The sequence below is a fragment of the Nicotiana attenuata genome, unplaced genomic scaffold (assembly GCF_001879085.1).
Source record: "Nicotiana attenuata strain UT unplaced genomic scaffold, NIATTr2, whole genome shotgun sequence".
Taxonomy (NCBI): Eukaryota; Viridiplantae; Streptophyta; class Magnoliopsida; order Solanales; family Solanaceae; genus Nicotiana; species Nicotiana attenuata.
This window is the reverse complement of record NW_017672016.1, coordinates 15,670-40,965: the sequence shown is the minus strand read 5'-3', so window position 1 is coordinate 40,965 and position 25,296 is coordinate 15,670. Positions and strand designations below refer to the sequence as shown.

The window sequence follows — 25,296 nt, the reverse complement described above, 5'->3', positions numbered from 1 at the left end:
TTATAAAAGAAGTTTGAAAGTTCAGGTTCAATCTCCTTCTCTTTTGCATTTCTGTTTTTATTTAAGTGTTCTCGAATTGTAGATTCTGCCCAAAAATGGTTTGTTTTGTTCTGTGATCGAACTTCATGAAGGAGTCGAGTTTGGGTTCATCATTTAATCCTGATTCGTAGTCGAAACGATTTTTGGTGCATTCTTCTTGCTGACTAAATCTGTTCTCAATGGTGGTATGTGTTTGAGTATTTTTCAGTTAGTAGAAATCGATTTGAGTAGTCGTCTTCCATTTCATACATGTCTTGACGGTTATTCAGGCTCGAAGTATATTCTGAATCAAGGTGTCATCGCTTTCAAATGAACAATGTGTTCAGTTTCTTTTGGTGATCTTCTTTGCAATATGCTCTGGAGTTCGTGATGATTTAATTGAGCCATAAGGTTCAGAAAGTTAATTAATATTTCTGTAGTTGTTATACTTGAAATGTGTGGTCGACCTAGAATGGTTTTCACTGTTAGTTGTGGTGTTCTGATGGAGGATTCAGCACACAACTAGTCAATGGTTGTGCTAAGGCTGACCTCAAATCAATTGGTTCAAATATCTTAACAGTAGAGTTGCTGGAAGTCTTCTATGTGCTGATCGTTAAACTGTAGCTTTGTACTTGTTTTAGTCGACTGTATTTTAAATCTTATTACAATTTTTCATGGTTATTTTGTTTGACATGGTGCATTAGTCGAGCCAGTGCATATGTTGAAGGGTTTTGTCTAATGTGAGTCCTGCTATATTGTTCTCTGAATTAGGATCTTTGGTTGACGTCTCTACTGACTTGATGTTAGTATGCCCTTTTAAGAGTTTTGAAATGAAACCATTAGCCTAAAGGTTTAACAGATGTGAGGTCTGTTGGATGCCTTAACTGGATGAACTGATGTTTATTTAAATCAAACATTCTGAGTTAGTGTCTAAGCCTAAAAGTTAGCATGTTTACTTGAGTCAACTTCTGAGTTAGCCTGGGATCACTCCGCTGAAAATCTGCCCCGTTTGCACTGCCCAGGCAGTCTATTTGCACAATTTCGAGTGTAAATTCTGCACTGGTTGGCTTGCAGCAGCCCTGATTACTAGTAGTTCATGTTCTTATATGTGTTCTATTTGGTTTTTGATAGGATTGTTGGTTAGCTGCTGCCCTCCTCTATCATTTCTGATAATTTTTTTAGCAACACTTTGATTGGAATTGGAACTTTCTTTCCTTTTGGTTATTAAGATAACAGTAACATTGGTTGAGGATAGGGTTCAAAGGGATTAGGATTGTTTTATTTTAGCTGTACAAAAATGGATAATAACAAAGAGTGGTAGTAAGCAATGAAGCATGTGCTGTTTGAATATGTTCGGATTTGGGGCTACATAACTTGAGGCTTTGACTGCAATTTGTTTGGGCTCTCTCTTTCGTAGTTTCATTCGCAAGTGCTGTTAAAGTAGGAAGGGAAGTAAATATAATACATGAGGCATTTCGTACATTCTGCTTTAGGTACATAGAGTTGATTCTCCAAATATTGTGATTCAGTTATGCTAGAAGATCCTATGTTCACTGGTTGGTTTCAATTTCTTCTGGGATTCAGAATAGCTTTAAAGCTGTGGGAAAGGTTTGACTGTGAGTTCGTTGTTGTTTGTTGGCTGGGGTTTCAATTTCTTTTCCTCTGATTTGTCAAGTTTCAGTTCTTGAGTGTGCTTCTTGGTACGATGAAATCTTCCTTGTATTTCTCCTGAATGAGTTAATGAGGAAATGAAAAACCTGTTGTTGGCATTTTTTTTTTATACATTTGCTTTTCAAGTACAATGCATTAATGAATGTAGATATATTGACATACTGCCAAATGCGACATTCGAGCTCTATCTTGTCTTGTTGCAGATTTCTCTATGAAAGGACTAAAAGATGATTTCTTTTAGTTTGCCTTAACTTTATAACGCCATGATCCTTTCTTCCTCCTTCAGAGATATGCCTGTATTTCAATTGGTTTGTCCCTTGTTGACTTGTGAGACTTATTAACAGAAGAGTTGCTACATGTTAGAATTGCAAGTTTGGTAGGGAGGTGAGCCGTACTAGGAAACACAAATAGCTTACGGCCCTCCAAAGTTTGGTTTAAATCCCCTTTTAAAAATTGGAACCGAGGTGTGCCGTGCCGAATAAAAATCACAATTGCATGGCCCTCGTTTTAATATTGTATTGATCCTTAGAATTCGAGGCGTGCCGTTTAGCTAAATTCCATGGCCCTCGCAAAGCTAAAAACGCGTAGTTGCTTTAGGCGCGTGTTTAATAATATTACTTTCCTAAATTCGGGTGCGCATTTATGTGACCCAAATCCAAATCTCAACGATGTTAAAATATGTCAAAAACTACGGGTGCATTTATGTGACGTGGTTCGAGACGTGTTTTAACGATGTTGCAATTCTCTTTAAAAAACAATAATAAAAGCGGTCAAAAGTTAAAATTTGCACATAGGTTCATAATTGTTTAAAATCAGATAATTAAGCCGAATATAACAGTTGAGCAACCGTGCTAGAACCACGGAACTCGGGAATGCCTAACACCTTCTCCCGGGTTAACAGAATTTCTTACTCGGATTTCTGGTTCGCGGACTGTTAAACAGAGTCATTATTTTCCTCGATTCGAGATTCAACCGGTGACTTGGGACACCATAAATCTCCCAAGTGGCGACTCTGAATCTTTAATAATAATCCCCGTTTCGATTGTCCTTTAATTGGAAAAACTCCCTTTATTATACCCTTCCGGGGGTGTAGTGAAAAAAGGAGGTGTGACAGGGTGTTGACAATAGGCTACATAGACGATATTTACACCCTAATTCTACCATGCTTTATCGTTGTTTTATAGGCTAAATGATAACAAAATGCTCTAATCGGTGTTCTTTTGCTTTGCAGGGACTAATCCAAGTTAGGAGGAACTATGGAGTGTTTTGGAGTCAATAATGTGAAGAAAGCATCCAAGCAAGAAGCCCCGAGCGGAAAGAAGAAAAAAGGGACTGGAATTGAACCCACCGCGACCACGGTGGACCGCGGTAGGACCGCGGCAGGCCACAAAGCGAAGGCAGAATGTTATGCTTTCACCGCGGTCGTGCCGCGGCACGACCGCGGTGAACTGTGCAATTGCCCAGACTTTTGGGACCAAAGTGTAACTCGGGGAAAACTTGTTCCAAACCCTAACTCAAGAAGCTCGCCCAAGAAAGTTTTAAGCTTGTTTTTAGACTACTTTGGAGAAAAGAACAAGTGTGAGAAGATCAACTAAACATTAGAGTTTTTCTATCTCCTTTTAATCCTTGCAATTACACATTATGAACAATTTTGTAGTTTTATCTTGTTTTGTTATGAGTAGCTAAACAATTGATCTAGGGTTGATGGAACTAATTGTTGGTTGAAGTTTTGACTCAACTTGTTATCATCGAGCCGGATTTATTATATGATTGTTCAACTACGTTTTGTATGGTGATTAATTGAATGGTCCCTTGATTAATCGTGTCTAATTGCCTTATATTGCTTGAGAAAGAATATTACGTTAGATTGCTATTGAACAACATCACTTTTGGGTAATTGAAGAGATTCATTACTTGAACTTAAAAGTGGGGTTAGAGATAACGAAACTTTGGTGGGATAATTCAGAGCTGCACATATTGTCAGCTAGAGTAGTTCCAGAGAATGCTCTAGTAAATTATCGTAGTTGATCGAGAGATAAATACGATAACCCATAGCTCATAATCCTCATAGAGTATTACGGCGAGATTATAGCAAAAAGAGTTAAGACCTAAGCTAGCAATTGGGGAAATCAATGCCCTAGAACTTTTTACCATTGAATTATCTTTGATTTAGCATATTGTTATTTTTAATATCATTTGAAGTAGTTAAACAAAAACCCAAGATTGATTGATAAAAATTTTGCATCTGGAAATTGGTTGAGTTGATAATAGCATTGCCAAGAGTTGTAATAGATAGGTTAGTTCCCTGAGGATTCGACTCCGGACTTAAAACCGGATTATATTTGCAACGACCGCTTTGTCTTTTAGAAGACATAGTTGGGCGTGATCACATAGCATTCGACATTCTTGTGGAGAAGATCGTCAAAAATATTTTGCATAGCTCTTTGGTAAGTAGCACCAGCATTCTTCAAGCCAAAAGGCATTACCTTGTAGCAATAAATACCCTTGGAGGTGCGGAACGCAGTAAGCTCTTCATCTTTTGGTGCCATACGAATTTGGTTATAGCCCGACGAACCGTCCATGAAAGACATTGCCTCGTAACCAGTAGTAGCATCGATCATCAGCTTTGGAATAGGAAGCGGGAATTCATCTTTGGGACACGCATTACTGATATCCCTGAAGTCAATGCATACTCGAATCTGGCCATTCTTCTTCCTTACAGGGACAATACTTGAAACCCATGTTGGGTATTTAACTTCCCGAATAAATCCAGCTTCAATGAGTTTGTTAACTTTAGTTTTAATCAGAGGAACCAAGTTCGGCGTAAAGCGCCTTTGAGCTTGTTTAACAGGGCGAGCACCATTTTTGACTGCAAGGTGATGGACTGCTACTTTCGGGTCCAAGCTAGGCATCTCTTTGTAACTCCAAGCGAAGACATCCCTGGACTCCTTGAGTAACTCAATATAAGTGCTCTCTTCATCAGCTTCTAGTAAAGCACTTAGGTAGGTAGGTCTTGGTTCCTCATCGGTGCCAAGGTTAACTTCTTTTAAGGCATCAATTGTCATCTTCACTCGTTCTTCAAGTTCGGGTGGAGCGTCTTTCGCATCTTCATCTTCTTGAGGGTCCCCATCGTTGAAGGATATGTGATAACATGGTGAAACATCCTCCAATTCTGCATTATCCTCCATTGAAGACGGAACACCATTCTCGCCTTGTACAGTAACATGATACGAAAAACCCACACTTTCTTCATCTTCGTCACGCTCCTTAGTGTAGACCACAGTATATGGCTTTACCTTCAGTACTTCTTTACATGAAACCACAAGTTTTGTTTGTCGCCGCATTCTAGAAGGAACCAAACTTTGGAAATCCTTAGAGATTTACTAGATTTTCGGCGAGGCGGGTGTTCTTATGCTAAAATTTCTCTGGAACTTGTTCCCCTTCTTTAATGGACCCAATCTTTCAAACACGAAGGTCCTCACAGGTGATTTTCCAAGTCGATCAAAGACATAAGGCTTGTTAGAAGCAGCAGATTCGTCTTCTACAGTGATATAATTGCTACTCGCCCTTCTTATGGAGATGCGCAGTGGTGACGATTGATTGTATCCCAAACCTTCACATGGTTGTCTCGTTGCAGCTTCTGATGGTAGCTTCCCTAACTTTGACGGCTCATTAGGATTGTATCCAGCTTTTGCAAATAGCTTGTAAGTGTTAGGATCAAAACCTTCATCTGTTCGCTTTGTAGGGAGTGCCACATTCTGCAAATGATTTTGGGTTACAGACCCTGCAAGCGGTTTTGAGGACAACTTTACTTCCTCAATTCGTTTTACCTTAAGAGTTAACTCCTTTAGCGTCTTGGTTTGGAGATTAGATGATTCACCTTTATCTTTCTTCCTTTTAGGGACATATTGGAGCGCATGACTCACTTTCTTGCCATAAGACGCAATACCCCCTCTATAAGATTTATTCGCGTAGGGTTGTACCTCCTCGGTAACATCTTTGACTCTACCAGTAGTCACTTCGGCTCTTTAGTTGTGGGCTTGTCATTCTTGCTTTTCATGCCATCATCAACTTTTATCTCCTTCACAATGTGGTTCTTCAAGTAGAACTTTGCATCGGCGAAGTGTGACTCTGCCTCGGTGAATGGCTCATCATCAACAACTATCTTCTTCTCGACTTCACCCTCATAGTATTTCAAACATTGATGGTAGGTAGATGGAACCACTTTGTTCTCATGTATCCAAGGCCTTCCAAGCAAGACGTTGTATGAAGTCTTTGCATCGATCACATGTAGCCATGCACTTGATTGCATATCTTCAATGGTGATTTCCAGCCTAATCGCGCCTATGGCTCTTTGCCCCCCTTGTTTGAATCCTTGGATCATCACACGACTTTCTGAGAGTTCATTAATAGGAATACCAAGTTCTTTCACAGTGCGAATTGGCAAAATGTTCACTGAGGATCCTCCATCAACCAAAATTCGATTTACCATTTCATCATGCATATAGCCAATTATGAAGAGTGTCACCTAGCAGAAGATCGTCATTTGTGAACGTACTTTTTCCTCACAAGCATTAACTTCTTGAGGAGTGGACTCAGTGAGCTTTTCCGAAGATGGTGGCAACAGTAGGTCATCACTCTTTTCTTCCCCTTTGTCAGCATTGCAACAAGAGGCCTCAACACGATCACGGGAGATCTTCGTGCGGAACCAAGATGGCAAGAAATCCTCCAAAGTCACTGTATGTCGTGGCTTTTGAGGGTGGTGCATCTCCATTTTTACTTTCTTCCAACGCCTAACTGGATTCTTTTTCATTGGCCTTTTTACCATCATCTTCCTTGTTGGTTGTTCTAGTGATTCTTTTCGTGGGCTCCTTTTGTGGCGCCTACGATGAGTCACCAACGTCCAACCTTCATCATCATCAGGTTGATCGTCTTCAACTTTGTTGTTCTCCGATAATTCTTCATTTTTGATTCCTTTCAAACTGCATAACTCATCTAGATTGAATGAACCAAAGGTGATAGAGACTTGGTTCGCGCTTGCTTTCACATCTTCAAGCACGATCTTTTTTTCACGAGCCAAGTCCATGACTTTGTCCTTGAAGACAAAGCACTTCTCCAGAGGGTGGCTCACAAGTCGATGGTATTTGCAGTAATCATTTGTTTTCCCAGCTTCATTTGGTCGCTTCATCTCTAGAAGCTCAATGAGATTTAACTCAAGGAGTTCTTCAAAGATAGCTGGCACGTCGGACTCTAGAAATGGGTACTCTTTCTCTTGCATTTCTTTTAGAGTCAACTTTCCACTTAGCTTATCGTGAAAAGAAGTGGATTTCATACTCCGCTTCTTGCTCATCTTCGTCGTGAACTTCATAGGTGACGTGTTGACATTCATAGCTTCTTTGCTTTCAGACTTGGGTACGAACTTGCCCCACTTTCTGACTTCTTACTTGTCTTTCCCTTTGCGAGGTTCATAGATGGGCAGCCTTTCATTTCCAGCGGAGGCCATGCTCAATTCCATGTCATGGGCACGAGTTGCAAGTTCTTCAAATGTGCCAGACTTGATACCTTGCAAGATGTAGCGCAATCCCCAATGCATGCCTTGGATGCACATCTCTATGCCTGAAGCTTTACTAAGCCTGTCTTTGCAGTTGAGGCTTGCATTCCTCCACCGATTGATAAAGTCGATAACTGGTTCCCCCTTTCGTTGACGAGTATTTGTAAGTTCTATCATACTCACAGTACGTATCGTACTATAAAAGTGATTGAGGAACTCTTGCTCTAGTTGATCCCAGTTATCGATAGATCCAGCCTCGAGGTCCGTGTACCAGTCAAAAGCATTTTCTTTTAGTGAGCGGACAAACTGCTTGATGAGGTAATCTCCATAAGTCCCAGTATTATTGCACGTCTCCACGAAGTGCGCAACATGGTTCTTTGGGTTACCTTTACCATCAAACTGTTGAAACTTCGGAGGTTGATAACCAGCGGCATTTTCAACATATCGACCCTTGCAGTGTACGGCTTTGCATATGTAAGGGAGGATTTGGCTGCAACTTCATATTTGTTCTTAATAGTTCCTTCAATGAACTCCTTCAATTGATCGATTGGAATCATCCCTTCAGATGAGATAGGGGTAGCCTTAGTGGATGTTGCTTGTCTTGGGGGAGAGTCACTCTCTAGAACCTCTGGGAGCTTGCCGGGTGCATGGGTGGATTCTTCTTCCATCAAGATTCCCACCCTTTCTATTAGCTTGTCAATTCTAGCCTCTTGATTTTGCATGCATTTGGTCAAGCCAGCGATTGCTTCCGTCAAGTTTGCCAACTGCTCCTCCATAGATAAAGTGTTTGTCACCATGGCTTGCATGATTGTCGTGGACGACGGAGAGTAGCATGGATTTTCACACAGATTGATCCTTGATTGGCTCACGCTATGTGGTGTAAGTGGGGAGGATCCATCACTTGAAGCATCATCATCTTCCTTCACAGCAGAGTGCTTGGATCCGGAGAGGTCAAGCAGAGCAAGAGTTTTCTTGATCTTTTCAGCAACATCGCTTCCTCCTTCAGATGCGTTTGTGGAAGATCTTGCTCCTTTTGAGGATGAAGATCTGAAAACAGGGGGTTGATGCGGACGGCACTTGGGGTGCTTGTTGTTCTAAAGAGCTTGCTTTGCTCCTCGTAACTAGTCCGAAGCTTCCGAATGTGACATCGAGGATGCTTTCCACATCAGCATAGAACCTGGAGTTAGCAGCCTTGGTGGAAGTTGAACCGGAGTTGATTTTCTTTGAAGCCATTTCAATGTTCTTGGACTTTGGTGAATGAAAAGTTGAGATGAGAGGTAGAGATTGTCCCACCGGGCGTGCCAGAATTTGTAGACAATAAAATTGCGTCGAGAAAATAAAATCAAGACCGAAAAATATCACAATAATCGTAGTATTTTATTTCAAATATTTGAGTGTTACAATCTCTATGAATCCTCTGATTCTTCTTTTCAATAGTAAATAAATTCAAGGGCCTTTGAGCTTGATCTTGAATCTATGTTTGTTGCCACGAACGATGATCTTGAATTCAACTGGCACGAACTTTAATTTGAACTCGCACTCCTTGAACCTTGATTTGTTCTTCGTTCTTGAGCTTGAATACTTGATTTGTTCTTCGTTCTTGAACTTGAACTTGATTTCTTGAACTTGAACTTGGTTGCTTGAAGCCTGAAACTTGTAGAGAAATTTGCGGCGTTTGATCCACGAGCTCTCTCTTGCTTCTTGTTATAACTTCTGGTGTCTTTTCTGAGTTATGAAGACCCCTATTTATAGTTGTGGAAGGGAAGAGTTATGATAAGAACAAACTCTTTCCGACCAATCAAATTGAAGTGTGACATGGCCGCATTTGATTGGCCAGAACATGTCACTTGCACATGTGGCACTATTTCATTGGCCTTTTAGTGTGACTTGGCATGCCTTGTCATTTTGACACGTGGCATGATCCTATTGGATCTTCCGTTTGACTTGGCGTGCCACGTCATTTCACGCGTGGCACCAAACTAGGCCTCTAGGAAGATTTGAGCCTAATGAAGTGAGCTCATTACTTATATCCCAATTAAATGGGCTAACCCAATGGATTAAGAATTATTTATTTAACCCATATGTGTTGGACTTATATAATTAATTCAATTATATTAGCCCATAATATTTATTTGGACCAATATATTTTGAATTTAAAATATAGTCCAAATTATTTATTGAATTTAAATTCAATAAATTTTACATGCCTACAAATTTAATCATCTCAAAAGTACTTTAAAAAAAAGTATTTTTGGTGAGAAGCAATTTGTGTTTGGCTAATTAATTTGAAAAGAACTTTTGAGCAGTAATTAGTGTTTGGCCAAGCTTTTGAAAACTATTTCTAAGTGTATTTTTCTCAAAAAGTGCTTTTGTAGAGATGTTACTTTTTTCTGCTTCTCAAAAACTGCTTCTGCTTCTCATCAAAAACACTTTTTTTTTCTTCCAAAAGCTTGGCCAAACACCTCAAATTTTGGCCAAAAGCGCTTTTGGCCAAAAAAAAAAAAAGTTTGGCCAAACAGGCTATAAATAAATTATTATTAATAACATTGGATTTTACCCTTAATTTTTTCTAAACGACCTTTTTCAAAATTAAAATGCTATTGTAAGATTATTAGGAATTTGGTTGAATGATAAGGTTAACACATGCTCACTTTTCACCCGGAATACCTAATGTTAAGTTAATAGTTACAAAATCAATCGCTGAATAAAATTAACAATAAATTCTATACTGGAATAACCCCTTAATCCTTGTGATCAAACGGCCCTTAAGAATCTCTTAGTAGAATTTTGTCAACCATGTGGAGAGCTACAGGTGAGAGCAGAGGAAGAAGCAGCAAAACAATAATCATTGAAAATGGAACAGAATAAGACCAAAAAATAACATTATCTTCTGCTAACCACGGGTACCATGGCTCACGCTTCTCTTTCCACGTGTCATCCGAACTTCGGTTGACATCAGATAGGCCCAATCCCCTTCATTTTCCCAGATTACCCTTTTTATCTTTTGTATTACTACTATACTAGTAGTATTTCTGGTATCAGCATCGAACTGCGTGCCAGCCAATTGATATACTAGGAGTAAATAATTTCTAGTGCATTTTGTTGACGAAAAGAAAGGAAGAGTTAGTTAGGTAGCGATGGATCACGTAGCGGATGCACACAGGACTGATCTGATGACAATAACAAGGTTCGTGTTGAATGAGCAGAGTAAACACCCTGAATCACGCGGTGACTTCACTATCTTGCTCAGTCACATTGTTCTTGGCTGCAAATTCGTTTGTTCTGCTGTTAACAAGGTTAGATTTTATTTTCTCTAATATAATGGAATAGATACACAGGATTGATGTAGTCATTAATTTGGGATCAAGGTATAATTCATTGATGAAGCATAGTTGACTGATATTCTTCTTGCTAACTTATACTGTCTTTTGTGTTTGTTATTCTTGGAGGTGGCGGTTTTACATCTTTACTTGGATTGACTCTTTTTTTTTTCTTTGATTGACTTAGAATCTTGCTTTATCAAATTGTTGTTAGCTAGAAATTTGAGTCATGGTCAATTTCCTCATCCAATCATCTTTACACACACACACACTGCTCTGTCTGTAAAGGCAATATGGTTTTTGAGTTTTATTATAAGTATGATGAGTTCCCATTTTGCTTTAAAAAAGGATTTTTTGCTGAGGCTGTGCATTGAAAATATGTAATCATGATGTTATGGTAATCCAGGTATGGCCGTGATATTAACTTTCAAGTTATCTCATCATTGTTTTTGAGTTTAGGGGTCAATATAAAATGGAAAAAATCTTTATTTGTGTGAACATAAAGCTTAGAATTTTGTAAGTTCATGAGCAAGAGTTGAGCTTTTCTTTGATAAAGTTGTTTTGCTTATAGCACTTAGTTAAATAGAGGAATGTCATTCTTCTTTCTCTCTTCTCTACTCAAATTGACTGCTGTTGGATAAGCCCAATAGCTGCTCTCTAACCTATCCTTCATTATTATGTTAATGGTCGAGGCAGAGGAAGCTTTACTGCAGTGACTCTTTCAGCATGCACTTCAAACTAGTTTTACATTGTTTTGTTCTATCCTTACTTCCATTATTGATGTGTTTACACTGCGTATACATCTTTTCAGGCAGGTTTGGCCAAACTCTTAGGGCTTGCTGGTGAGACTAATGTGCAGGCAAGTTGTTAGGAATGCGGCACTCATAGTGTTGAAGCGTTAAGTCTTTGTTTCTTATCAGAATGTTATAATTTCTAATTGAAGGGTGAAGACCAAAAGAAACTGGACGTACTCTCAAATGAAGTTTTCATAAAGGCTCTTGTCAGCAGTGGCCGAACAGTAAGACCCAAGACCCTCATGTTTTAGTGTACTGTGCTAAAATACGTAGTGGTGCTGATCTGAAAGATCTCAAAATTATACAGTGCATTCTTGTGTCTGAAGAAGACGAAGAAGCTACTTTTGTGGAGCCGGCTAAGCGTGGAAAGTACGTATTATAGCTTTTCACAAGTTTATACAAAGGCTTGCTTTTATTTAGTTTATCATTAATGTGATTGCATTTCATACAATATTGAAACAGGTACTGCGTAGTTTTTGATCCTCTGGATGGATCTTCCAACATTGATTGTGGTGTTTCAATCGGAACGGTATTATTCCACTTTGAACTATTAAATTTTCTTTCATAGGCTTTCAACTTGTGTAATTTTTGCTTCCTAAGCAATGGCTCAATGACAAAATGCATCTGTTTTATCTAGATCTTTGGGATTTACATGATGAAAGATGCTCATGAACCAACACTAGATGATGTCTTGCAACCTGGAAAGAATATGTTAGCTGCTGGATACTGCATGTATGGAAGTTCTTGTACGGTACGGGAGTTACCTTTTATTGTAATAGATTTGAGAGTTGTTGGATTCCATAAACAATAGATCCAAAAGTATACGAATTATTATATGAGTCTTATTGGAAACTCTTTCAAAGTGTGAATTGCAATTGCTGGTGACAATAATTTTTTCGGGCTCGGTTATTTGCAGCTTGTCTTGAGCACCGGAAAAGGTGTTAATGGTTTTACACTTGACCCCTCTCTTGGCGAGTTCATCTTAACTCATCCAGATATCAAGGTAAAGTTGTCCCTCAGCTATTTACTTCTGTTTAAGACGCAGACATGTCTCCTTACCTACTGGCTTGGTTGGCCACCCGTTTCTGGATCGTGGCATGAGTACTCAAGATTGTCTTAGATCGTAAAGTTGAATATATCCCAGGAGGGTAGAGTTTGGAGGGAAACAATATTTCTAATCTTTAGATAATTATAAAAGATTCTTTTGTGATACCTTCAGTTTCAATAACGTCTGTTAAAAGTTCTGTTCATTTCTTTCAGAATTTTCTTTATGTCATTACTTAACTAGTTAATCATTTCTTACTTGTTATATTTCACAGATTTTTGATAATGCTGTAGTATTAATTTTGAAGTTGTAAAAACTTCTTTTTTAAGCTATAGCTATTGTCAGATTAGGAGAATATTTGTTACAGCTGTACAACAGCATTAGGGAAGATATATTTCTGTAAATAGCTGAGATATTTTTTCCATATTTATCCTAGGAAGATCGATCCGATCTGTATCCCTGATTTGTAGAGATATCCCTAGCTAGCTTTATTTGTTATCTCTGTATATAAACCCCTAGTGTGTACATTGTGAAGATGAGAAAGACAATATACTTTTTTTACTTCTCNAACCTTGCCTTGGAATCTTTCTTGGTCATCAAATACCTAAGGGCGGCATGGTCGGTGTGTACTATGACTTTGGCCCCCATAAGATATGGCAGAAATATTTCCAGGGCGAACACAATAGCCAACAATTCCTTCTCCGTTACCGTGTAGTACCTTTGAGCTTCATTCATTGTCTTGCTTGCATAGTACACGGGATGAAACATTTTGTTCACTCTTTGACCTAACACTGCCCCAACCGCAACATCACTCGCGTCACACATGAGCTCGAAAGGCAAGCTCCAATCGGGTGCGGTAATGATCGGGGTAGTGGTCAACTTGTGCTTAAGAAGCTCAAAGGCCTCCATGCATTTCTCATCAAACACAAACTTAGCATCTTTCTCTAGCAACATGCAAAGGGGATTCACAACCTTAGAAAAATCCTTGATGAAGCGCCGGTAGAACCCCGCATGCCCAAGGAAACTTCTCACCCCTTTGACAGAAGTGGGGGGAAGAAGCCTTGAAATCACCTCAATCTTGGCTTTGTCTACTTCAATCCCATGCTTAGAAATTTTGTGACCCAACACTATGCCCTCTTCAACCATGAAGTGACATTTTTTCCAATTAAGAACAAGATTTATTTCTTCACATCGGGCTAGAACTCTATCCAAATTTCCAAAACACTCTTCAAATGAATCACCAACACACTAAAATCATCCATAAGACCTCCAAAATGCTTCCACCATATCGGTGAAAATAGCCATCATGCATCGTGGAAGGTCGCCGGAGCATTGCACAACCCAAATGACATCCGAGAAAAAGCAAATGTACCATATGGGCAGGTGAATGTGGTCTTCTCTTGATCCTCCGGAGCAATTAAGATTTGATTATAACCCGAATATCCATCCAAAAATCAATAAAAGGCTCGCCCCGCAAGAAGGTCAAGCATTTGGTCAAGGAATGGCAAAGGAGTGATCCTTTCAGGTCACCTTGTTTAGCTTCCGATAGTCCATGCATACCCGCCATCCGATAACCGTCCGAGTGAGAATAAGTTCATTGTTGTCATTAGTCACCACAGTCATCCCACCTTTCTTCGGCACACATTGCACCGAAGAAGTCCATGAGCTATCGGAGATTGGATACACCACACCTGCATCTAGCCACTTGATCACCTCTTTTTTCACCACTTCTTGCATTGCCTCATTGAGCCTCCTTTGATGTTCTAAGGAAGGCCTTGCATCATCCTCCAAAATAATTTTGTGCATGCAAAATGCGGGGCTTATTCCCCGAATATCCGCCAGAGTCCATCCAATTGCCCTTTTTTGCCTTTCAAACACCGCCAAAGTGGCCTCAACCTGCATGTTAGTAAGGCAAGAAGAAAGAATAGCTGGTAAAGTTGAATTAGAGCCCAAGAATTCATACCTGAGGTGTGGAGGAAGTGGCTTCAACTCCAACACCGGTGGCTCCTCGATTGATGGTTTGGTTGGTGGAGTTTTCCGATTTTCAAGATCTAAAGACAATTTTCTTGGCTCATAGGAATAAGAGCCCATCCCATGTAGAGCATTTACACACTCCACTCTGCTTGCATCATCATTGACATCAAGATTTAATAGCACGGCCTCAAGGGGATCCTCCACGTTAATCATAGAACTTGTGTCATCCACTATCACAGCTGTGACAATGCCCACAAATGAGCACACCTCGGTGCTATTGGGTTGCTTCATGGATTTGCAAACATGGAAGACGACCTTCTCATCACCTACCCTGAAAGTTAGTTCACCCGCTTCAACATCAACCAATGCCTTCCCCGTTGCAAGGAAAGGTCTCCCTAGAATAATTGGTACCTCATAGTCCACCTCACAATCCAAAATCACAAAGTTCGCCGGCAAGATAAATTTGTCCACCCGGACAAGCACATCATCCACTATACCCAAAAGACGCTTCATTGATCTATCTGCCATATGTAATCTCATGGAAGTTGGCCTTGGTGGCCCAATACCCAGGGTCTTGAAGACTGAGAAGGGCATTAAAATGATGCTTGCCCCAAGATCACATAAAGCTTTGGCAAAGTCTGCACTACCAATAGTGCAAGGGATAGTGAAAGCACCGGGATCCTCTAATTTCGGGGCCATTGAATGTACTATGGCACTAACTTGGTGGGTCATCTGGATAGTTTCGCAGTCCATTGATCTTTTCTTTGTAACCAAATCTTTCATGAACTTCGCATACCCAGGCATTTGCTCCAAAGCCTCCACCAAAGGCACGTTGATGGATAAGCTCTTCATCATGTCAATGAACTTTTTGAATGGGTTGTTACTTTTCTGCTTGGCTAGCCTTTGAGGATAAGGCGGAGGTGGTCTAGGCAAAGGTGCCTTGGCTTTTGGCACCACCGGTTCCGGCATGTCAATGATGTGCTCCCTAGACGGGTTCACGGCCTCTTAAGTTTCCACCTCGGCCTCATCAATGTCAATCCTCACATCATTGTTTACCTCATTCTCAACCACATCTTCAACTACCAAAGGAACATCATTTTCTTGCAACTCAACATCATCTTCAACAACTTGCTTATCTTTCGAGGCATGCACATCACCGCCTCTCCTACTTCGTGTTTTAACCGCCATCACATGATTGTTCCCACCCTTGGGGTTCACTACCGTATCACTTGGTAGAGCACCCTTTGGGCGAGTATTCAACGATTGAGAGATTTGGCCTAATTGCACCTCCAAATTCCGAATGGAGGTATTATGGGAAGTCAATTGAGCATCAGAATCTTGGTTCTTCTTCATCATTTGTTCGAACATCATTTCTATTCTTCCTATCAGATTAGGAGAATATTTGTTACAGCTGTACAACAGCATTAGGGAAGATATATTTCTGTAAATAGCTGAGATATTTTTTCCATATTTATCCTAGGAAGATCAGATCCGATCTGTATCCCTGATTTGTAGAGATATCCCTAGCTAGCTTTATTTGTTATCTCTGTATATAAACCCCTAGTGTGTACATTGTGAAGATGAGAAAGGCAATATACTTTTTTTCTTCTCCTTTTAACATGGTATCAGAGCTTTTGGCTCTTTCCTGAGAGAATTCTTTCTCATTTCTCATCATTCTCTTGAAATTGAAACTTTTTTTTTCCCTTCTAGACTTGTTGAAACCCGAAAGTCAAGGATAAAATGCCTGAAACAACCGAGACCAGTCCTGCTATCACCACAACCGGTGATTTGCAAAATGTCCAGGCAGCTTACCGGTTGAATGGACAAAATTTTCTGAAATGGTCACAGTTCGTTCGAACATTCTTGAAAGGCAAAGGGAAGCTAAGTCATCTGTTGGGTACAGGCCCGTCTAAGGAAGATCCCAAGTTTGAAGCCTGGGATGAACAAGACTCAATGGTCATGTCTTGGCTCTGGAATTCTATGATTCCAGAATAAGTGATACATGATGTTCTGAGTACGGCTAAGGAGATATGGGAAGCAATCCAACAAACCTACTCAAAGGTAAATGATGCAGCCCGAATCTATGAACTTAAGACGAAGGTTACAGCCATGAAGTAGGGGGCACGATCAGTCACTGAATATGCCAATCTCTTNAAGAGCAGCACATAGAATACTAGAGTATGTGAAAGGGACGACCTGAAAAGAGGACTTTTATTCAAAGGGGTAGGCACCTTGACTATAGAAGCTTATACAGATGCGGACTATGCTGGGTCGCTAGTCGACAGGAAGTCAACCTCAGGGTATTGCACTTTCTTGGGTGGTAATCTGGTGACATGGAGAAGTAAAAAACAGAATGTTGTAGCAAGGTCAAGTGCTGAATCAGAGTTCAGAGCTATGGCATTGGGTGTTTGTGAGCTATTGTGGCTAAAAATAATTCTTGAAGACCTGAAAGTAAAGTGGGAGGCACCTATGAAACTATACTGTGATAACAAGTCAGCAATTAGTATAGCCCATAACCCAGTGCAGCATGATCGGACGAAGCACATTGAAGTTGATCGACACTTTATCAAAGAAAAATTAGATAGTGGGTTGATTTGTACTCCATTTGTGTCTTCCAAGGATCAACTAGCGGACATTCTCACAAAAGGACTACAAAGCAGCACTTTTGAAGGACTTGTTATCAAGCTGGGACTTGAGGGGGAGTGTCAGATTAGGAGAATATTTGTTACAGCTGTACAACAGCATTAGGGAAGATATATTTCTGTAAATAGCTGAGATATTTTTTCCATATTTATCCTAGGAAGATCAGATCCGATCTGTATCCCTGATTTGTAGAGATATCCCTAGCTAGCTTTATTTGTTATCTCTGTATATAAACCCCTAGTGTGTACATTGTGAAGATGAGAAAGACAATATACTTTTTTTCTTCTCCTTTTAACAGCTATCATGATGAGGAGCTGACTACAATAGTTGTATATTCATTCATCTCATATTTAACGATGTTTTAAATCTTCTCTTAAAATTATTCTCCTTTTGTAATTATTGAAAATTGGTAATCCTAAATTTTTTATTATAATTCTTAGTTATAGTATGATAATTATGTAATTACATCATAATAAAGTTTGTATTAAAATTGGAAAAATTAAGGTAAATAGGCCTAGGATGTTATTGGAAAAAAAAGGCAGCCCGGTGCACTAAGCTCTCGCTATGTGCGGGGTCCGGGGAAGGGCCGGACTACAAGGGTCTATTGTACGCAGCCTTACCCTGCATTTTTGCAAGAGGTTGTTTCCACGCTCGAACCCGTGACCTCCCGGTCATATGGCAACAACTTTACCAGTTGAGCCAAAGCTCATTGGAAGCAAAGTTAGATTACACTGTATAGTTAAATCTTACTGTAATTGACCAAACAGACGTAAAAAGTTGCAAATAATCGAGTGGTTGTTGTTGACTGTATTACAGTTCCCTTCATACAATCCGTGATAACTTGTTGGTGAAACAAATATAATGGTTTACTATGTAAAATGTGATCTCTTGGTAACAATCCTACACAGCATGCCATTGTTTTAGCATAAAACTTATCAAAAAAAAAAACATTTTAGCATAAACAACATCCTGTGTCCTTTTCTGACTCTGAAGTTACCTTTGCTTAAAGTTATAATTCTCTTTCCTCAACTGCTATTTGATACCTTTAGTTCTTAGCCTCATTTTCGTCCACATCAGTCATTCTACTTCTTGTCTGGATTTTGTATTGTTTTCAGAACATTCAAATTATGATCTTCCTATTTGCTTCTACTTTCTTTTATGTTAATAGGATTGATATTGCATCTTTTCCATTTAGCAAGATCTTTATTTTGCTTTGTACATGCAGATTCCTAAGAAAGGGAAGATTTATTCAGTGAATGAAGGAAATGCGAAGAACTGGGATGGTCCAACATCCAAGTATGTGTAATGAGTTTAATGATCTACATTTTCCAGTCTCTATGATGTCTTACTTTTATTTGAATTTCAGATATGTGGAGAACTGCAAGTTCCCCAAGGATGGTTCTTCACCCAAATCTTTAAGATATATTGGAAGGTACTGGAGCTATGTAGTGCGAGACTTTAAGTGCTTAAATTCTTTAGCTTCTTATGTGTATTTTTGTGGGTTTTACCACTGTGATTTCATTTCCTTCGATAAAAGAATTGCAACTTCAAGTTCATTGTTCAGGCATTGAATTAACTTTCTAATATTTACTTAGAAATAGAGATGAAAAACTTCTGGTGTATTGTCATATCACATATATCAGAGTGTATATGATCTTCACCAGATTGTATTAAAAGAACTTGAATTTTGTATGAACCAACTTATTTGTCCTGGCATCTTAATCAGGTGTCAAGTGCCAACCATGAATGATTGCCATTTTTCTTGTCATGCTAGGCAATAGAATTGTGTTCGTCTGATTAATTAGAGAAGTAATGTGAAGCTGGAACTCTTAACATATATTGAAATCGCTGAAGCTGAGCTCCTCAGAACAAAAGCGATTATAATCTATCTATTTTTCTTATCGACATGGAAAAAGTGGAAACCAAGCTTCCTATACTTTTTGCTTGAAGTCTGATAGCCTGAGTGGTGTCATATATTGCTAAGGTGAGTAGCATCTTTAGAATCATTATGACCATCTTACAGCTTTATAAGTCAACTATAGTTCAAACTTCAAAAGTTAAAGGTTCATACGAAATGTGCATACAGGGCTGAATATCTATCAAATACTTATAATCAAGCTCTTGACTTGTTTGGTTTGATTGGATGGGTTGGTTTAATCAAATGGCTCCTTATATTTTGAGTGAGACATGAATAGGTCTTGCGAGTTCTGAAAATCGACAATGGGTCTGATGTTGGTGTTTTGTAATTTCAATTGTTAAGATGGATTGCTCCATTGGGATTTGCATATTATTTGCAGTTGTTCTTAATGGGCAGATGCAACAACTTTTGTTTCCATTAGACAAATCTGAAATTAATCATGTTCTGAGTGTGATCATAGATGTATGTTAAATATAACCTGACGTAGGTAGTTATTATCACCTCATTTTACATGACATCTGACTGTTGTCTCGCAGCATGGTAGCTGATGTTCATCGAACATTACTCTATGGTGGAATCTTTTTGTACCCAGCTGATAAGAAAAGCCCCAACGGGAAGCTGCGGTAAGTTATGCACATCTTTTGAGTTACAAATTGAACTTCTCAACTATAATTATCTGAAAGACTGCAACTGAAATTGTATGAAACAGGGTTCTTTATGAAGTATTTCCGATGTCATTTCTGATGGAACAAGCAGGAGGCCAAGCATTTACAGGAAAACAGCGGGTAAGATTTCTGCATATTTAGTTAAACCATAATAGAAAATCAAACTGCAAGTTTGTTTTGATTTCACTTTCAGTCCTTGCCAAAGAACTCTCCTACAAAAAAGTGAAAAGTGTCGCGGAGCTGATATTCTCAGTCCAGTTCTGTTATACCTTTCTGCTTTTGGACTTGAGTTTAGTGCTTGAGATGTCAAATGTTGTTTAGTTTTCCGAGTCAAGATTAAAGATCCCTGAAAAAGCATCGTCGAGTGCTTAGATGGTAATTGTTTTATGTGGTCATCTTAAACAGATAAATGTAGAAAAAGGAACTTTAATGTAGTCAAAGTATGTCCTTTTTAGACTACTAATATTACTTTTATGCAGGCACTTGACTTAGTTCCTAAGAAAATACATGATCGGGCGCCAATATTCCTTGGTAGTTATGATGATGTGGAGGAGATCAAAAGGCTTTATGCTGCTGAAGAGAAAAACTAATGGATGCACATTTACCTTTTCTCACTTCACAACTCTTGCTGGTGCTGATTACTAATTTGTCAATGTAGAGCAAATTGCTCATTATAATTCAAAATCATCAAGGATGATTACAGTTCTATGTTGCACAATAGAGTATAAGCTACTCTGCTAATAATACGTGCATATAAATGAGCTTGTGCAAGCTGCGGCGTGTTTTTATTTTATTTGCCTATTGCTACTTCATCAACGTGTGAAAAATTCGGGTCAGGGGCTCAGTTTAGGTGGCTAAGTGAAAAATTCGAACAAGTTCAGGGCTCTGTATTGTTGAAAATTAACAAAGTTTTACTATTAGAACATTATTCTGTGGAGCAAGAAATTGTGTTCAGGATTTTTCAAGATACGAAGATGGTAGAACTTCGTCCAGAGATGGTGGTAGATTTTGATTTTTGAGGCCTCTATTACACATCTCTTCATGTTGGGTGATTTTTAAAAATAGCCAGATTTACAGCTGGTCGTTCAAAAATAGCCCAATTTCAGAAGTAATCAATATTTAGCCACTTTTTATGTAAAGAAAAATTTGAGCGAAAATACTGTTCAAAACCCGGAAAATACTCCAGTATATTATGCTGGAGTTCCAGCATAAGTATACTTGAACTCCAGCATATTATACTGGAGCTCCAGGATAGTATGCTGGAACTCCAGCATAATATGATGGAGTTCTAGCATAAATACACTAAAACTCCAACATAATATACTGGAGTTCCAGCAAATATAATGGTCCAGTATAATATACTGGAGTTTGGAGCACCAGTGCTCCAGTTTCCAGTATATTATACTGGAGCCAGCAAAGTATACCGGTCCAGCATAATATGCTGGAGTTCATACACAAGTGCACCGAAACTCCAGTATATTATGCTGGACCGGTCTCTATTGCAGCAAAACGGTGGCTATTTTTCATTGACTTGGTAAACGCTAACTACTTTTAATTGACCAGTCCGAAAACTGACTATACCGTGAAATTTTGGCCTTCATGTTAGGCTAATGAATTTATATTGTTTGTCCATCTTATTAGTCAGCCGAATCCTAGTAAGTAGTAATGAATGGGAATATGAAGCAGATCCTTATTTTTCATTTGCAGTATTCTCCTTTCCCTTTACTCGTTTTATATCTACGATAATACAAGGTGTAATGATTTTAAATTTAGGTAAAACCCAAAATTTATTATTATGAATTTAAAGAAGGGAGAAGCTTATCAGGCCATGTTTGGCCCAAAAAAGTATGTACTTGTTTTTGAAAATTATGTTGTTTAGTTGTGACTAAAACAAAGAAAAACCACTGAGAGATGTGATAGAATGGATGAGATTCCTCTGTCCATAGTATTTTTTCTTCTTCTCTTAAATTTTTGAACAAATTGGAGCGACAAAGGGTTGAATCTGGTAGCAAGGCCACTTTGTCACTTACAATACCTTGTCGCGTATTTAAGTCATTTGCAAAGACTTTTAGGGGGAAATGCACAGTTAGCCACTAATTAGAGATGTCTTTACTCTTTAGCCACTGTTTAAAATGTATTTATTCTTTAGCCAGTGCTTAATAAATTTTTATCCGCCCGGTCGAAAATACCCCTGTACTAGACATGGGTGTTGTGTAAACATTAAGGACATGATGTCCTTAACTTCATGAATGCTGTGTAAATATTAAGGACAAAGTGTCCTATCATGTCCTTAACTTCATATGTGCAGTGTAAATATTAAGGACATGGCGTCCTTAACTTCATGTGTGCAGTGTAAATGTTAAGGATATAATGTCCTTAACTTGCATTTGCACCTTCTGTTATTAAGCTTTAGGACCTCATGTCCTTAACTTCATATGTGCAATGCAAATGTTAAGGACATGGTGTCCTTAACTTGATGTGTGGAGTGTAAATGTTAAGGACATAGTGTCCTTAACTTTATGGGTGTTGTATAAATATTAAGAACATGGTGTCCTTAACTTCATGAGTGTTGTGTAAATATTAAGGACAAAGTGTCCTGTCATGTCCTTAACTTCATATGTGCAGTGCAAATGTTAAGGACATGGTGTCCTTAACTTCATGTGTGCAGTGTAAATGTTAAGGACACCATGTCCTTAATATTTACACAGCACTCAGGAAGAAAGGGTAAAAATATCTTTTCGTATTAATTTTAATAAAGTAGTGGCTATTATTACTCAGCATTAAAAATACTGGATAAAAACTAAATACCATGTTAGAAAGTGGCTATCCCATGCCATTTCTACAGAATTTTACTGGCCGCTCGATGGAAACTGTACTTCAAGATGGCCACCGTAACTCATCCACCACGATGACTTAATCAATGACACGTGCCCTTGGGGGCCAAAGGCCCCTATTGCAGGTCGGCAAGCCTGTCCATAGCTTTTAGTTCCAAGAATATCACTTATGTTATAAATATATTATATTATGGATTTTCATTTAGTACTCCGTTGTATATAAGCTTCCTGAAGAAGCTTATCCATATGGGACTCTGCCGTAAATATGTTTATCTATTGAGTACTCTATTGGAAATAAGCTTCCCGAAGAAGCTTATCGCTTCGGTACCCGGTTATGGATAAACATTATCCCCGGTAGAAGATTATCCATACCGGGTATAATAAGCTTATCACTTCGGTATCCGGTTATGGATAAATATTACCCCCGATAGAAGATTATCCATACCGGGTACAATGAGCTTATCATTTCGGTACTCCGTTATGGATAAATATTACCCTCCGCAGAAGATTATCTATATCTGGTACAGTAGCAACTTACAAGAAGCTTACACAGCAGCTTGCAGTAGCAGCTTACAAGCAGCTTACACAACAGCTTGTAGTAGCAGCTTACAAGCAACTTACAAGCAACTTACACAGCAGCTTGCAGTAGCAGCTTACACAGCAGCTTGCAGTAGCAGCTTACACAACAACTTCCTTTCTTCTATAAATAGAGGAGATTTCAGTTCATTATGTACATGAATTTGAAGTTGAATAATAAATCTCTCTCTCTCTCTCTCTCTCTCTCTCTCTCTCTCTCTCTCTCTCTGATGNGCTACTTTCACTACATATATAGCATGTTATAGTACATGATATATTTTAACAGAGTTAATGAATTACATTCATTCATCATTAGGTTATAAGTCGATGGTTCAATTATAACATATTAATTGATATAAGTCGAGACGTTTTGTTTTTAATAAATACTCTCTCTCTCTCTCTCTCTCTCTCTCTCTCTCTCTCTCTCTCATCTCTGATGTAAGGCGACGCTCTTACGTCCTTTCCGAGCATCATAAGGCAGATTACATCCTTGAGGTGGTAAGTTTTTCTTCTTGGCGCTAGTGATGTGGATATCACTTATGTCTGGAGTGGCCAAATTTGTGTAAAGTAACATGAGCCTTTTGCTTATATTTGATTTAATATCTTTATCATCGCTTGCTTGGTTATATGCTACATATACAATACCTATTTTGGTATTTGTTTTCATCCTTATTATCTTAATAAAGGATTACAAAGTGGATGACATTGTTAGATCCACTTAAACTCTAGCAGAGTTTACAAGAAATATACAACCACCAAAAGTGGTTATGTTTCATATATCTCATTGTAACTAAATTTTGATAACCACCAGAAGTGGTATATGCCTATAACCACCATAAGTGATAATTTAGGCTTTTTGTGGTTACAATTGAAGATAAGTTAGAGAAAATTTCTCTATATTACTTGCATGTCTCGATTTTCTCCTGAAGTAGCATTATCTTAAAAGAGGTTGAAGCATCACACGATTTGGCGTGGTTAATGCACGTTCAGATAATTATGTTCCGTTCCCTGAAGGATGAGAACTTTTGATAATATTAGTCCATTCCTGAAGTGAATGTGACAATATTAATAAAACTCGTAAATATGAACGTGCTTTTGATGTGAATATATTACAATTCACCTCCAGAAGAGGTAATATGATTGAGGGAATATTTACTCAATATTTCGTATTTTAAATTTGCTCCTGAAGAAGTAACACAATTGAAATTTTCTCCTGAATGGGGAAAATATTAGGAAATTGTGTCTTTCTGTGCTTGAGCAAAATAATAAGCTATTCAAAGTTATTTTTGAAGCACATTTTCATTCCCTAGAGTGAATGAAGAAATACCACAACTCACCTCCTGAAGAGGTAGAATAACAAAGAATATAAATCTTGTTTTTGTGACACAAAGATCATTGTCGCACGTGCCCGTTGTACGTAAAATATCTTGAATAATTTTATTAAATATCATTCTAAGGCAAAAGCATTCTTGTAGAATGCTTTGTACTACAACCACATTAATATGTTATGGTTATTTATCGAGTTCCCCGAAGGAAATAACAACTCATATATCTTTCCCTGAAGGATGTAATGATTATGTGGTTGCCGCTTTGATATAAAATATTCAGATGTTAATGGCGTTTCTCCCTGAAGGAGACATTTGTCACAAAGTTGGTGGTAAAAAAAAATACTGAAATTCTTAATTTCTTACATTTATAAATTTAGAATTGTCTTTATATTGTCAATTTGATTATGAGTTTCTCTCATGCCACCAGAAGTGTCTGAGCACTATTTGGTAGTACAAAATAATCAAAAGCTCCTGAAAAGCTAACTGTTTGTCTAAAAGACACATGATACAAGTAGTGTCTGAATAATATTAGATTGTGGAAAATAAATTGAAGGCTCCTGAAGAGCTTATATGTAAATTTGTCTTTCATATTATATGATTATGGTCAAAACATATGTTGTAGTAAATCCGAAGTTTACTAATACAAATGACTATTATATTGAGACTACAAATGATTGGAAGATTGAAAATCTTCATGCTTCCACAATCATAGGGGGTAAATAATTTGTATGCGAGAAGTTACCCGCCTTATTCTTCAATTTTGTATCATGTATCAGAGTAAACCAGACGTTTACTAATGCAAAATCAGTCACAGTAAATCAGAAATTTACTAATGCAAAAGTTTATACCATAGTAAACCAGAAGTTTACTAAGAGATAGCACATGCCATGATAAACTTGAAATTTTTATTTGCCATTTTTAAATGAGCTATTTGAGAATTCAGATAACCATATACTGAA

General features: G+C 38.4%; 1 protein-coding gene across 1 annotated transcript; it reads left to right on the top strand.

Annotated features, from left to right (window-relative positions):
- Positions 1–10,137: 10,137 nt before the first annotated feature.
- Positions 10,138–20,527, top strand: LOC109211350 (fructose-1,6-bisphosphatase, cytosolic-like). Its single transcript, XM_019374882.1, has 12 exons — positions 10,138–10,536; positions 11,372–11,419; positions 11,504–11,578; positions 11,662–11,723; positions 11,817–11,883; positions 11,992–12,105; positions 12,271–12,357; positions 18,242–18,312; positions 18,383–18,448; positions 19,471–19,557; positions 19,644–19,719; positions 20,079–20,527. The coding sequence occupies exons 1-12, from the start codon at positions 10,378–10,380 to the stop codon at positions 20,187–20,189; spliced, it is 1,023 nt and encodes a 340-aa protein (XP_019230427.1). The 5' UTR covers positions 10,138–10,377; the 3' UTR covers positions 20,190–20,527.
- The last annotated feature ends 4,769 nt before the right edge of the window (positions 20,528–25,296 follow it).

Excerpts from the sequence above, each read along its gene's own strand:
- LOC109211350 (XM_019374882.1), top strand. The coding sequence starts at position 10,378 with ATGGATCACGTAGCGGATGCACACAGGACTGATCTGATGACAATAACA. Across the intron at positions 12,106-12,270 it reads TGTATGGAAGTTCTTGTACG|CTTGTCTTGAGCACCGGAAA; the intron begins GTACGGGAGTTA and ends GGTTATTTGCAG. Across the intron at positions 19,720-20,078 it reads CATTTACAGGAAAACAGCGG|GCACTTGACTTAGTTCCTAA; the intron begins GTAAGATTTCTG and ends ACTTTTATGCAG.